Source organism: Sus scrofa, chromosome 13 (assembly GCF_000003025.6).
Source record: "Sus scrofa isolate TJ Tabasco breed Duroc chromosome 13, Sscrofa11.1, whole genome shotgun sequence".
In the NCBI taxonomy this organism is placed as follows: Eukaryota; Metazoa; Chordata; class Mammalia; order Artiodactyla; family Suidae; genus Sus; species Sus scrofa.
In genome coordinates, this window is record NC_010455.5 from 107,798,363 (window position 1) to 107,814,757 (window position 16,395).

Sequence of the window (16,395 nt, forward strand, 5' to 3'; positions counted from 1 at the left end):
TTACATTGATCGATCAAAAGACCATCTATCTTTCCTTAAGTAGGTACCAGAATTGTCTCTTTTTTTATCATCTGAATGTTTCTAGAGGGGGGTAGCTTGACTGCTTGGTATATAATTAGATTAATTAGCATTGTTGTTGCTCCAGCACTCTTAATTCCTCTCCTAATTTATGTTTACTGTGATGTTAAATGTTTGGTTGCCAATAACACTATCTAAATAGTAATAAACTTATTTTTTTTCTATCTGACATCAAAATAACTAGTTCAAACTTCCCTGCAAATATATCGCAGGTAAGAATTTCTAGAGAAAAATGATTTCTAAACTTGTCACTAACACATTTGCCTGACTCATTGCTGTTCCAAAATTCTCATCTGCATAAATTCTGAAAATTCAGCATAATGGCATTTTATTGTGGAGTAAATAAAGACGTTCTATAGTGCAACATGCCATGTCTAACCTTTGCAAATCAGGAAAAGCTTGGTCACATTCCTTACACTCCTGAATTGCATGTATCTCTCGGAGATCATTTTCACTCTCGAGTTTCTGTTGAAAGTCTTCTTCCACCATTGAGAATGCTGAGTGAGGGGTGCTGCACGGGAACTTCTGGTGATCTGCTAGTTCAGCCTTGGACTCGAAGAGCTGGTCACAGTCCTCACAGCGGTATTGCCGTTCTTCTGCAAAAATAACTCAGGTGTTACCAGTATGGAGCAATCAGGAAGCATGACCACAAACCAGCAGTCCTTACTGAATTGTGGAGGACACAATAGAAAGTATTTGGTTGTCCTTTCCACTACTTCCATGTTAACACGGATAAGAAATCATATACAGAAAGAAGCCAGGATACAGCCTAACGCAATAACATAAATGATGGCTATGGTTACTGTGTAGTCTTATTATCAAATAAAACTTTATGATGAAACCCTTCCAGGGTTTAATATGCACAGGAGAGTAAAAGTAATAATGACCACTTACTGGGCATTATCTACTTCCTCAACCCTGTACATGGATTACTGATAGTACTTAAAACCCGACTGAGAGGAATTATATGGTCAGATGTTTATCCCAATTTTCAGATGAGGGTTTTGAAGCTCAGAGAAGTTCAGTAACTAGTCAGGGATTATAGATATAAGTGATTTTGTCAGAATTTGAAGCCATCTCTGTCCCATATTCTTCTCATTGTGGCTCATTACCAGTAGGGTACATGGGACGCAGAGTCCCTATCTGAGCATCTTTAAGCCTGGTTAATACCAATCCACTTGGAAATGCCTTAACATTCATCATTACTTAGAGTGGGACACAGCATGTTTTTAGCACTTTTCTAAGCTCATTTATGTTCCCCCAGGATCAGTGCTAATTGGCATGGCTTTGTCAAACAGCCAACATACCATGAATTTGCACTTTAAATCAGTAAGATAAAGAAATGGTAATAGTGGAGACCAGAGATAACAAAGTTACAGAGTCAGGTAGTGAGGGCATTGTTTCTATTCTTTCCATTGGAATAGCTTTGGGCCCACACATAAGGCCATATTCTGCACTGACCACACAGACACAATTACAGAAGTCTTGCAAATAGCTCATAGTGCAGACAGCCATGGAGGACAACAGCACAGTACATAATCCCTGTGTTACAGACCTGCAGCCAGGACCTACAGCCACTCATTTGTTGACCGAATGTTTTTGAGGGGATATTTTAGTTACCTACTGAAGGTGAGGCAAAATTTTGCTAGGGAATGAATACATAAGAAACCTAAGGGGATATACATGTGAATAAACAGTGTGATAGATTTTATGACAGATGCATGCAGAGGACCGAAGGCACATCCAGAAGAATGTGCCAAATCCATCTATCTTGACGGAGAGAGGTTCAGAAAAGGCTTTGTAATGTGGAAGAATCAGCCAGGTGACGCAGGCTGAGGGAGGACAATTCAGGCAGAGGGACTGGCATAGGCCCATGATGAAGGCAAGAAAGAGCAGGGCAGGCTGGTGGAGAGGTGAAACTGGAGTGGAATATGACAGGTTTATAGGGCGCATGTAGGGGAAGAGTGGGAAATGAAGTTAGCAAGGGTAGCAGGTCACTGGGGGCTTTTTTGGTTCATGCTAAGAAGGGAGCAGAAAGCCACTGAAAGTGGGCCTGCCCCCTTCAGTGTGAGAAGCCAAGCGGAGAGGTCAAATGAGATGTTGTTGCTGTAATCCACATACCACACTAGCTTAGTTTAAACTAAACCAATAATGAGGGGGCAGAAGAGTAAAGAAATCAGTATGCAGATTCTGTAGGGTTTGTCCATTTTGGACTCAGAGGGTTAATGAGGAGGAAGGTGTTCTAAAATAAATCACCTCAGCTCTAAAGACAGGTTTCTCAATGGCCTAAACTAGGTAATGGAAACATTTCCTACAGTCCGTGACACCATTCACATATTTAAGATCTAAATTTAGGATCTTGGCCAGTCATGTGAACACAAACAGAGCCTCCAGGTCACATAACACATGAAAAGCATGGACTTGAGAGACAGCAAGACTTTGGTTTGACTGCTGACTCTATACTACTTTCTAGTCATGTGGTCTCGGCCAATTTACTTAGGCTTATGTAGCCTCAGTTTCCCTACCTGCATAATGGAAACAATCTCTTTCTTACAGGTTTCATCCATGTATAAAAGATTAAATAAGACACTAAATGGTGAGCATACAACATCTAGCATACAGTAGGTTAAAATGCATGTGTTTTATTTTCTTTCCTAAGAAACATGAAATCCTAGAAGTATGAAATACAAATCATATAAACATTATGTATAACATACGTGGTATAAGCAACTGATGTGTTCAAGTGTGTTATAAAGACAAGTAATTTATAAAAGGGTAACCCTAAAAGAAAAATAGTCACCTCTACTTGGGCTTTTTAGAATAATAAACTAACCATTTATATTTCAAAAAAAAAGTGTTTGAAAATCTTTTTAGAGCTAACATTCACTGATGAAAGATGTCTCAAGCTAAAACTACATTTTTTTTAATCATCTAAGCATACTTTGCTGACAAAGAGTGCTTTTGTGTTGGGTCAGCTTCCCCATTCAGGCTCAAACTCTACCAGGCTAGCTGACAACTCTGGGTTTCTAATGTCATTTACTTGTCACAGTTTCTAAGAAGAAAACAGTTTCCAAAAGTCTCCCCAGAATACAACCAGTGTGGTCTATATAGAGGCAAAATGCAGCTCAGCCAAAGGAAAAAGTTTTCAAGCAAAGAGCTAGCCAACAGTGGTCGCTTCCTTCATAGGAGCTGCAGGAGCAGAGGCTGAGGTTCTCCCATTTGGGAAGTGGAGCGATCCCCACCTCTTTGGTAAGTTGGGATGGGGAACCCATCCAGTTGTCCTTCCAACTATAAAACACTCTAAAGACACCACTAGATTATGTTGAATTGAATCATATTAAGAGAGACAAATAGGAAAAAGAAAGAAAAAAGTATTAAATTCTCATCTCAGTGATACAAATCAATACAAATAAAATTTCCTTTTATTCTGACCTGATTATGTATCACTAGTGATTATAATTCTTTTTCGATCCCTCTTTCTTTGATTTAGAACAGATCTCCGACAAACACAAATCCCTCTGGCTCTAAAATTTCCTCATCTGTACTTTTCTCCCAACCCTCATCACCCCCAGCCCCCTCCCACATGGCCATGCTAGGACTTTACTCACGTTAGAAACATGCTTCCCAGTAATAGAATATTAGACAGGAGGAACAACTGCTAGGTTTACAAAAGCCCAAAACCAAGCTCCCTGGATGGACTTTCAGACAGTGAGAGCCTTCTCACCACAACCTAAAGCATAGACAGGAGGTTTAACTATGTGATGCTTCAGTCCAAATACTCAAAATTCCTTTGCCCTCCATTTCAAAGGAGACCTCTGCTTACTTTAGCTTCACAGCAATAGCAGCCAGATGACAAACCAAGCAAATAACCACTCTATGAGAAGGAATTCCTTAAAACTGACACTGACGAGCCAGGGAAACTAACCAACACCAAGTGTGATGGATCCTTCTGAGTGTTCCATCACAAGCTCCAAATGAGGGTGGGTAGGATGGAAGCATGAGTGGTACTAACCGTGGATATCCGGTGCCATAGTTTCATGGGGATAGTCTTCACTCTTCATGAACAGCAGGAGCTCCTCTCCCGGTGCGATGTCTGCGACTACTCTGTAAAATATCTTCAAGAGACAATGAACGGGTGGGGTGGGAAAGAGAGTAAGAGAAGTGAATATTAAGAAAGGGCAAGATATCCACTCAGATAACTGTACATTTTCCCACACCTTAACAGAAATACTCCTTTTTATTGTCATCAAAAGAACTATGACATCCTGTTTTATATACTGAAAATTAGCCCCCTGATGATACATGGAAAGCTGTGACTCTCATGCCAGCTCACAAATCTTTTCCAACTCCCACTTCACAAGTCAAATTTCCTTAAGGCAAGGCTTGCTGTGTTACATACACCCTGTGTAATGTTTAACAAAGAACTATCCCTTCTCTGAATTCTTTCTGCTAGTGAACCACACATGTACTCAGAGAGTTGAATGTGTCTCTTGTTATTCAGCAGTGGTCCAACCAAGGCTGACAGGGGCACAAGTACCCTCTCCTTGAGTATGTTCTCCAAAATAGCACCTTCTCAACAAAGTGCTTTTAAGGTACTAGGTTGGAGGGACACATCATAAAGAACCATGACAGTAAGCTCTGTACAGAACATAGTCAAAGGAGAGTATTTTGTTTTTTTGAAAACTTAATCCCTCTTTCACCACTCAGATGTGGTACTTGCACATCCAGGACCTGGTTTCATAACCCAGCTCTTGATTCCACTCTTTGAAAGCAGGCATTATGCCTTCAATTGATTCATTTACCAGAGTTTGGGGGTGGTGCTTATTTCCCTTACTTTCTAGCAAATTGCTGATGAGAGGAAGTATTTAATAAATCCATTAATGACTTACTGAAAAGCAGTGGGGCAAGTGTGGAAAAAACCCTGACCTATATTTTCTAAGCACTGCCCACCTTTCCCCTGACCAGCTCTGTGACCTTAGCTAAGTCATTGCCCAATTTACTTGTCCAGGCTTTAGAGTTTTTTCATTCATAAAAGCACTTAATTCTAATTTGCAGCATATACAAACATTGAATCATTATGTTGTACACCTGAAACTAATGTTATGTTATATGTCAATTATTTGTCAAAATAAAAAGGATTTAATCATGAAAATATTTAAGGTGCTTTTCCATTTTAACATAAAATGTTCTTAGTCTTTAATTCTAAGATTATTTATCAAGCAACAATTCCGCAACCAGATAGACGTTATGAAGAATAAAGTTACACAGTTAACTGGTGAAAATGAAAGCATTTACATTCACACACCCCACCACCACCACCAAAAGCAACAATGACAACCACAAAAGTAGGGATTCAATTCTACTCAATCTTGATCCAATGAGGAGAAAAGTCACATAACACAATTGGTACACCATACTAACAAATGGGAGGCATCTGTTTCAGAAAACATTGTTCTGTGGTTTCTTGCAGGACCACTTGATATTTCAAACTGAGAAAAGTTGAGTAATTTAATGTCTTATAAGATCAAGAGAGAGTGCATAACTTTAATTATATTTATCTGTTTTTCTTTTGCAAACAGAGGACATTAAACATAAGTACGTGCCTGTTCATTCCAGTAGGTGGCTCTAAAGTCCAATTGTTTATTTTTCTTTAAAAGGACCAGAGCACGAAATTGTGCTAAATTCAAAAAATAACTCAATGAGGAGCATTTTCTGCTTAGTTTCTTTCCTGTCAAAATAAAATCACTTTTTTTCATGCAACAGTAATTTTACCATGAGGTTGGTCTATAGATAATAATGCCAAACATAAAATGTTGCTCTAATATTTTATAATAACCTTAGAGTCTTTATCGCTATCCACAGATAGAATCCAGACTATCTTAGGAAAACCACTTTTTGTTATGTGCTGGTTCTATCAAAAACCTGAAAATTTGCAGGTTGTACCTTATTAATCCTAACCTTCACATTTTCCATTCTTTGGAAGTACACGGAGAGGAATAGTTCCTCTCAAAAGATAGCAGGTTAAAAAAAAAAAAAATGAGTGTGCGTTTGCTTTTTCTCCCCTAAACCTTCCAGTTAAATGCTCATAAGTACCCTGTTTCATTCTAGAGTTCTATTTCCCCTTTGAAAACAATAGACTTCTCTCAACAGTTTGAATCACCTCTTCTTTTGGCATCTCTCAAAGGTTTAACTTATTAGCTTCCTTTCCAACAACATGTTGACATTTGAATTGTGACATATTAGAACTTTTCGGTGGCTTCTCGGAAATAGTGAGGTTAAAGAGACAATATCCCGCAAGATTGTAAATGAGTACAACTGTCTCTGCAGGGGAAGGCTGCCCAGACACACATGCCAGATCACTGGGAGAAAGTACGAGGATATCATGATTGCTTTGGAGTCTACTATTAATCATGTCTCTTTTAATTCCATTTTAGACTTACTCAATCCAACGAGCAGTGCAAGAAACAAAAGAAAATGATGGATACATTGCAACTATATAATAGAAAGACAATTCTCTCTGCCGGGACATAGATCACTATTGTAATTTCCCTTTAAGTGTCCAGATTGTCATGTGAACCGTATTGAGTACATAAAAAATAAAAGACACAGAAGAGTGTTGATGTTGGCTTTTTTCACTGGAGGTAAAAGGTGACATTCCAGGCCACGAGAGGCAAGGCAAGGCAGAGTGGGTTTTTAACTTCAGGGTGTTCTTTTCAATTTTAAATGAGTTTTTATGGTGCTCATGAAACTGAGGTTTGAAAAGAACTGGCAAGCGCCTGGCGTAATGAGGGCAAATTCTGGGCATGCTTCCTCATATCACAGGAAGAAAGTGCCTCCAAGTTCCATCTACCACCCTTACGAACCCAGTGTTTTCCTCAAGGTGTTGCTACCCCTTACCATCTTCACAACATTCCATCCCTTCGGGTTCTAGAGAGACTTAAGTAAAATTACATTTTTCCTCCTATGATCACAACGGCCCCAAAGTATAATTCGAATACTCGAATCCAGAGACGTCCACATATAAAGAGGGTTTACGTTAACAGAGATAATAATACACCAGCAGGCGTCTGAGAAGTGTGAGGAGTAGTTTAAATGAACACATAATGACAATTTGTCACCTCAAAACAATTATGTGTGTGTGGGGGGGAGATGGAATGTAATCTTGGAGGAATCAAGTCTTTCAGAAAATAAGATACCACATCTATGCGTTTATATTATAAAGTCGGTCTTTTGGCAAATAAAGATATAATAAAGTACAGAAGTGATTTATGTAGCGTCTCCCGCAGATTTGTCTATTAAATACCCTTGGCTATGCTTATAAAAATATCATCTAAATGTCTTTAAAACTGTTGTATTCTCAAAATTTTGCAGTCCTACGAGTTATATGTCATCTGAGTTATATGCCAAAAGCAGAGACACTACTAATGTAACTGCTGGGTTTCGTGCTGGAGGAAAATAGAAGGGAATCAATTACTTTGTTAAATTCCATAAAAGAGTTAACTTGTCTCTTCCATTGGGGGTTTTATGGAAAAAGTTATCTGGAACCAAAATGTCCTGGATCTGCGAGTTTGGGATGAATTCAATTCAAGGATTTAAAGAGGGGCTCAAAAGTCTCGAACACTTCAAAAAAGTTGGAATGGATACAAAAGGGTTGTTGATTTATTATTTTGCTGTGTCTCTCTCAGAATGCTCTATTGGAACAGAAAAACTCAATCCCTCCCAATATAAGGTGAGAAATTAGAGGAACAGGGCCTTAAAGTATAAAAAATGGAATTATACGAGAGTTCCATTGTTTAAAAGTCATGATAAATATTTTAAAACTGTGTTAACTCCTTTAGAGTTTTCTATTTGGTGGCTAATACACCAAATTCCAAAAACACAACATGTTATGAACATGGCCTAATTCTCCCTGCATTGGAAACTTTTGAAAGCTGAGGTGCTCTTCATTTTACCATAGAAAAAAATTTAATTTTCCAAATATTTTGCTGAACTCTTCAAAATTTTTCCAGAAAGCTGTATCTCTATCCTTGTAAGTGTGGATATTATATCTGAATCTCTGAATACTTCAGTATATAATAATAAATATTATAGTAAATGCTTTAATGGATCTTTCTGTACTCTTTCATTTTTCAAATTTGCTAAAATACCACCCGAGTGAAATTTCTTAGTGTGCTTTTTAAAGGCTAAATCATTCAGATATTTAACAATAACTAGAAATCCCTCAAACTCTTCATTTTTACTACTGGTAAAATTCAAATTTAAGGCATGAATATAATATTATACATATATGAAGAATTACTCTAAAAATTATTATTATTAATTTATTTTAATCAAACCTTGAAATCAGTTCCAAAAGTCAAAAAGATGTCATTTGATAGTCACAAAGCTAAGCTAGAAGTAAAAGGCAGTGGTGATGTGGATTTGATTTAGCAAATTTTAGACTGCCAAAAGGTATACTTTCACACAATGTTACATATAAGTATGTATGTGCTTGGATATGTTCTATATTTTATATATGGCTTATAAATGTGGCAAAGTTTATGTTTTGGGGAAATTTAAAAATCTATACAAGGTATTGGTAATCTATTTTTACATACAAATATAAATTAATGTTTAATGGTATATGATTAGTTCTAATTATATATCATATAAGTTATATATAATTGTATGTTTTATAAATTGCATATTATATGTAATATATATTATATATAACCATATGCTATATAATAATCACATCTCATTAAACAGTCAGTTTCTTTTGTTATTTAAGCCCAAGAGGACAGCTACTGAAGAGAGTATGGACACTTAGAAACATTCTGATAGGAAAGGTAATAGTCTATAAAATACTTTCAGATTAATTCTGTTGTATACTGTCAGAGCCTTGTTCACCCTATTCCTCCATCAAATTGATGATGCTACCATTCGAATTTATAAATGGTAAAATAATGTGAGTTCTTGTTTATTATCCTATAAAACAGAAAAATCTAGAATCTATCAGACCAGACTTGGTATCTAGTTTTCTGCGCTTGAATCAATTTAAAGTATTACACTTGCACTATTGAGACAGAAGAAAAATTCAGTGCACAAGAGGGAAAACAAGAAAGAAAGAAAACATCATTTACTTTTAAATAGATGAATAAGGACTTATTGTTATGAATCCCCGTTTATTTTTCCTGGTCAAGCACTGGAAGTTTTATTTATGCTTAATAGACTGCATTTGGCATGTCTGAAAATGGTAGAAGTGTGACCTTCAACCTATCCAGGAAGTTGTAATAATTGAAATAATAGAGAAATATACTCCCTGCAAAATCTGTACGGAGAGACAACTTTTTCAGACTATTGCTGCCTTTTCACTTTGAAGTTGACAGTTGATTCCTTCCCCTGCCAGCTCCCAACATTCTGCCTGAATGCTTTATTTTCCATAGCTTCATTCCATTTATCAGTCTGAAGACTAGGAAAAGCTGAATGGAACTTTAACGTCTGGAGGGCAAGTGGGAGGGGAGGTAGATGACAGTTTGCATATCTGAACAAAGTCAACATTTGATATGAACACATCTGTCAGTCTTGGTGCCGCCGAGGTAACATCTAGTCCACAGAGACAAGATCTGGCCTTAGGAAACACAGTCTGTACCTCTGGACCCCTGATCTCTCCACAGAAACGTGGGGCATCCCAATTCGGAAAAGTAGGAGTGATATCAAGTTTTTAACCCCTGGAAGAAGGACCCTATTACACATTCTGATCCTGATTAGTAAGAGATAACAAAAAATATCCAGCAGACAGAGAGACTTATGACAGAATGTAAAGATATTTGTCCAACAGAATGGAAGCATTATCATGGCTAAGCATCGCCAAAACAAACCATCCTTAGTTTCCTTAGTTTCTCCAAAGATACAATATCCTGTATTTATTTTTAAGGAAAAATCTAAAAACTATAAAATAGTATAGTGTCTCACTATATCTGCTTCTAAAAGAAAATAAACAGGTATCCGCTGGTTATTTTCAGAACAAAATTATTAATAAAGGGGAAGTTCCCACTCGTACGCATTTTTATCCCTTTGTTAATAACATGAAGAGAAAGCAAGTATAATTTATTGGATGAAGCAAAACAGTGAGAATTGACTGTTGTTCTAGTTTGCAAAAATAGGACAAGCGATAAGGATCCACTAATTATTTATTATACCTGGAAACTATGGTGTACCCAGTCCAGAAGCTCTGCAAGTTGTCTTGTTTAATAACCTCTAAGGATCTCTCTATAGACCCCACAAGAAATACTATTAGCCACCTGTCTTTAATGTGGCCATTCCATCTGACTCTGACAGTTGATCACTCTGGGCAGTTTCAGAATGATTGGGAAGAGTTCCATCATTATGCAATGAGGAAGCTAAAGACCACCTTGGTTTTTTTACTAGGCTGGAGGCTTTCTTATGTTCTTAACCAACACATCTTACTCCTTAATGGTTTATAATGCATTCTTATGACTGTCTTTTTGATGCCATGCTAGAAATAGCTAAAGTCTAGTATAGCTGTGAAGCTTTGGGATCTTCCTGAATTGTTGTGTACATGTAAACATTAATTACTTAAAATGTGTACAGAATACCTCAGATCATCTTTTTTCACCTTATGTGGTATGTGAATCTTAATGCAAATTCCTATTCTGTGTAGTATTATGTTGTGTGCTGGGCATTATTACATGAGGGAAACTTTTTTTTTGGAGGGGGAGGTACTCGCTTTATCATGTAAATATCAAATGACAAACTATGTCTGAGACAGTTTCATCTTGGGGTGAAGGAAGTAACTTATCAGCCAGACAACATCCCCCAAAGTCAGCTTAGGCACCGCTCACAAAGCCAATCTCTGGGCACTGCCAGCTGGCATTCATCTTAAAACAGCAGAGCATAACTTTGGTATAAAAGTGGAACTTGACTTAAAAGCAAAGCAAAAAAAATGGCCAAAGCCAATAATAATTCTAACATCAAAAGAGGTCATAGAAAATGTGGACAGAAATCCTTGTAAAGGAAGAGCAAATTAACAAATTACCTGACAGTTGACGCCAACAGTTTTAAAAAGTAGAAAGAGCCTAAGATATTACCTTTTGCTTTTACATGGCTGATCTTCCCTGCTTTTTTGCACAAACTGCATTAATTGAATGATGCAAGCATACCTTTTTTTCTCAGAAAAAGCCAAAGAAAATAACGTGATAATTGAGCCCATAATAAGCCTGCACTAATAATACTACCCTAGTGTCACTGCAGCCTGATAGAACCATTGATGTGGACCTAAGGAGGGAAAGTGGGTGTGCCAATTCGGCCGTGATGGTCCTGGAAGCAGTTAAAACTTTATAAGGTAAAGCACAAACGAGAACAATGCCTGTTCCAACTGAAAACACTGTAGAATCTTGCTGCTGTTCCTCAACCACAAAGGAGCTGGCAGAATCTCCTAAGAGAATTCTGACCTTGTATTCTCTTAGAGGCACTCCTTCTAGATCTTATTTCTTCAAAATATTCATCAGGAATTAGATAATCTCTTATCGACACATTTCGTTTTCTTCAGAGTGAACAGCAGACGTCTCTTATTCTACTTACTAAATACCAGCTGTCAAGGGCCTGTTTAAAAATGAAAGGACTTATCACCTTGTGTAAATGACAAGATTAATAATGTCTTGGGTTTCTGAGAACTTTATTCCACTTGGAGACCATGTTAGGGCAGGCCAGGAGTCTGAACGAAACTGTGTTCCCTCCTAAGGTACAGAATTCACACACACCTAGAAAATGCTACCCCAAAGCACACACCCAGATCCTTCTAATTATCATGAGTGGAAAGGCAGGTCTTGGGTGAATCTTAAAAGTCCACTTACACATATTGGGCCATAGTGACCTGTCTGATTATCACCAATATGGTTTTACCAGGAAGAAGTATCAGAGGAAAACTTGTGTCCAGAGACACAAGTGTTCCTAAGCACACAAAACTTGTGAACATATTATAGAAAAGAACTGGCCTGATTTGAGGTCCCTAGGGGCTCCATGAGTTCCTCTGCCTTAGATCTAGGTGAAGGGCACAGCAGAGGTGTGAGGAAATGTACCAAATGATGGAGGAAAGGCAGGAGCAGGGTGAGACCAAACTTAAGCAACATGTTCCATGCAACCAACAAAATGGTGTGTAAAAGTGAGATACCTTCAAGATGTCAAAGGAGAGGACATCAAAACATCTAGGTTAACAACAATAGCAAATCATTTAGGTGTTTGGCCTACTTGACATTAAGCACCTGGGTACTCGCAGATGTAAATGAAACCTCTAAATAATTAATAAACCATTTTCATGCTTCCTCTGCATATTCGGTTCTCTTGAGGACCTGTTTTGGGAAGAACTTTCATCATTCAACTCACTGCTTTTGCTCCTTCCCTGATGTGCCTCTCAGTGCCAGGTCTGAATTTTCAACCAGGGGCAAATTCAGACCCTTAAAATGTAAAAATGGTGAAGCATTGTCTGTCTTAGTAAGATTCCCAGCTAAAAGCTGGGCCTTAGCAGTATAGCTACGTAACACTGAACAGGAATTTTAAGGAATAAAGGGAAAAAATAATTAGAACTTCAAGGATAAAGAGCTTTGAGTGTTTTTAAGGGATCTACTATTTTAAGACTGAAGTGTGACTGTGGTCTTAATTTACTAGTGTCTTTGGTGAGGCCTTCTTTTACAAAGATAAATTACTCTAGTTAATACAATATTTTCAGGAGGGAATAGGAATATCAGTCAGAAGCTACAGCTACTTAGAAATTACGGTTTAGCAGGTACGCCAGTGTTTGCAGAATGTCTACCTCCAAAAACATCACTGCAATAATTTTGAAAATATGAAATGAGAAAGACATCTAAAAACGATAAACTCAAGTCTTCTAGGCAGCACTGTCAAGAAAGCAAGCTGCCACAGAGCTCTGGCCTGAAAAAAAAAAAAAAAAAAAAAAGTCTGCAATAAAATAACTCAAAGAAATCTCATGGAAGATTTAAACTCAGGAAAATCTTCTCAAATAAAATGTTTGTAGAGAGGTATTAGGAAAATGTTAATTGAATAGCCTTTGTTTTTATGATACAAAACAGATTACATACTTTATCAGCTTGACCTGAAAATCAAAACCCAGGCCGTTTCTAAGTATTTCTTCACCCCAACAAATTAAATATGAGTTTTATCCAGTTACGTGTTTTGACTGTCCCACTATTATCAAACTGCATTATCATCTTTAGCAGACACATTTATTCTCTTTTATAGGATCCCTTCACGTCATTATAAGGCTGATCTAAAATTACCAACCTTGATCTTTTAATGTTAGAATTTTAAAAAATACATACCTTTGTAAAAGTAAACTATAACTTAAACGCTCTTTTTTGTTTTAGGTCATCCTTTTCCTTCTTTGTTAGATGCCCTAATTCTTACAATGACTAGTTTGCAGTTGAAAGACTCCTCTGAAATTCTTCTTTTTTTATATATAGCCCGGAACTTAAATTTCATTTCATAAACTTGAGCTCTATCTAAGAATCAGGGCAAAGAGGAAGACTTTACAGTTTCTTGTTGACTGCTTCATTTGCTTTTGTGTTGTGCAGGTGAGTGGATGTTGTTATTGTTTAATAATTACTCCTGATCCAGGGTCTCTCTTTATATCTGGATATTAAATAATATCTTACATAAGGAGACAGTTCATTATATGATGAGTTGTGCTTATTCACCATTTGGCAGCTCCTATTCCTCATGGAAAAGAGAGTGAAAAAATAGACCTAGAGAATCTCTTTAGTCAGCTCTTTTATCCTTGTACCTAGTCCAACATTCACATTTCAAAGCTGCCTGGAATTGCTAGTCTTAATTGGCTTTTAGAAATGTGCATACATGCTTATAGATGAGTATGTTTATAACATATGCATACACTATTTGGGTGACTGCTCTCTTTTGTCTTGTCAACTGGGTTAAGTGTGAGCATATGCATATATGTTTATCACACAAATCTGACTTTGACTTTTTTCTCTCTGTTGTTTATGGGTGAACTTACTTGACCATGTAATGTCAATTTCACAATTACGTTATTTGATATGCACTCTGTAACCATCTTAGATTTCTGCCAGCAAAACACATAAGTTTAAAATGAGAACTTGCAGAAATAATAGTATACATCTAGTATTGGCATTTTATGTTTTTCCTGATTAACTATGTTCCCTGATTCTTCAGTTAAAATAGGTTAACATGCTATTCATTAAGATACAAAGCCAGTGTATGTTCTTTCCAAAGCAATGCATTTTACAACATGTACGTCAAAAGTAACTATGTGAAAATTATAAATGCCTACTCTAATAAGCAATCTAATTCATACTTAGGAACAACAAAATAGTTTCCCTTTTTAATGCAATCACATTTCCCAAGGACAAGAGTATGTTTATGATAAAATATTAGACACATAAATATTAAATGAAAAAAATACACTGGCCACAATTCCCCTTCTTAAACCATCTTTCCTCGGATCCTACAACAGTTTTATCTAAGGAAATAGCTCCTATTATCAATAAATATGGATAGCAAATAATGTTTATGATAGAATTACATTATTTCATCTTAAGGCTACCTTCTGAGGTCCTCCAGTTCCATTTTTGGGAAACATCACACCCACAATTCACCCATTTACAACACCTATGTACAACACCTTTGTGTTTCTCGCATCTTTAAACAGTCAGTGCTCAAAAAAAAAAAAAGGTTGTTGATGGTGACAGTAACTCCTATGATGGACTTGGGTTATTTTCTGCTCATAATCAATAGCTAATTTAATAATGTTTCCCTTTGTCAATAATGCCTCTTGTTTTCTTATGGCACAGGGAAAAAAACAATTGATTGGTTGATTATTTTTGATAGATGTTGAAGATTTTTAAATGATTCCCATTTAAACCTAATTTTATAATTTACTACCTCTTCTACAGTTTAGTCAGTAAAAATTATCTGGTAGCTGGTTAAATGTCAAAGAATAATTTCATAGCATTGATTGAAATAGAGTCTTAGACCATATGACACTAGCAGTACTTACCAGCTTTCAATTGGAAACATCTAATTTAAAGTTTTCTTTCTCTTGATGGTGATTTTCATAGTAGATTTGCCAAGCAACCATTTTAATATGGTCTTGAAAACATATTTGATTTAGGTGACCATCAGTTTAAAAGAAATAAATGATGATAATATAATTATATTCTAACCCAATGATGTTTATAAAACAAAAATTGACAGAGTGAACTTCTTGTTGTTTTAGGGATTGTCATACCAAGTTACAAGATTCATAACCTCACTTTATTGAGTGCAAAATATGTTTCATGATATTTTCATGATCTTGTTTCACAGTTATTGTTATTGACATTAACCTCACTGCAGGGCCTCCATAAAGCAATTTTCAGCAGTGATATTTTTAAACTTTTCACATAAACAACAACAAAAAAAATGTATTTGATTCATCTAAAAGTAAAAGTGTCTCATTTAAAACCTGGCAAATCAAATGCATAATCAGCAAAGTTCACACATAGATCATACATGTATATCTACCTACTAGTTAAAATAAAATACTATATAATCTTTTAAGTGTATCACTTCCAATTTCTGCATAAATTCAGCGCTCTTGATTAGTTCAATTCTTTCTATGAATGTCTCTCTATTATGATGGCAAAGAAAAAAAAGGTAAAGTACAGCTAGTAATAAGTAGTATTCAGTTTTTAAATCATTCAATCACACTAAAAAAAACCCAGTATTTATGAAATTTACTACCACAAGGTGAATAAACCACTTTACAAAAGAAGTACTGAAAGAGAGTAGTACTGAAAATGACTTTATTCTGCATCTTATATTTGGGCATTACCTTTCACCAAATCAACAAACAGGCCACAAGGGTCTACTGCAATTCACTGTTATTTTTATTCTTCAGGCTTCACTGATACTTTAGTGCTCTCAAAGAAAGACAAGAAAATCTTAACAACATACCTGATCATTTATCTGGCATGCAACGAGGTTGTGCTGATCATAACAGCCAGCGAACCTGATGTACTTGAGCCAGCTTCCTACATCTGGTTGACTAGCATCTATGCAGAACTTCACATTGCAAAACTCATCTAAGATCTAGAAGGAAGAAGATGAGAACAATCAATTTCCATATCAGTTCTTTCATTAGGATAGCTAACTGCTTGAAACTATTTTATTCAAATGTATATTTCCTCCTTTGAATCCTTAAAAGAAAAAAAGTCAGACACCATGCATATTAGTAGAGAAGGAATAATAGTAAGTTATCTTAGAAGTGTCAAGGTACTTCTTTTA

General features: G+C 36.4%; 1 protein-coding gene across 12 annotated transcripts in view; it reads right to left on the reverse strand.

Annotated features, from left to right (window-relative positions):
- The window catches only part of MECOM (MDS1 and EVI1 complex locus), a 582,930-nt gene that overhangs the window by 45,156 nt on the left and 521,379 nt on the right, over nucleotides 1-16,395 (reverse strand). For all 12 annotated transcript variants that reach the window (XM_021071139.1, XM_021071138.1, XM_021071143.1 and 9 more), the window contains 3 exons: nucleotides 16,066-16,200; nucleotides 4,091-4,193; nucleotides 458-674 (listed from right to left, as the gene is read on the reverse strand). In XM_021071139.1, coding sequence (XP_020926798.1) covers nucleotides 458-674; nucleotides 4,091-4,193; nucleotides 16,066-16,200 — 455 coding nt within the window. The remainder of the gene's footprint in view (nucleotides 1-457; nucleotides 675-4,090; nucleotides 4,194-16,065; nucleotides 16,201-16,395) is intronic.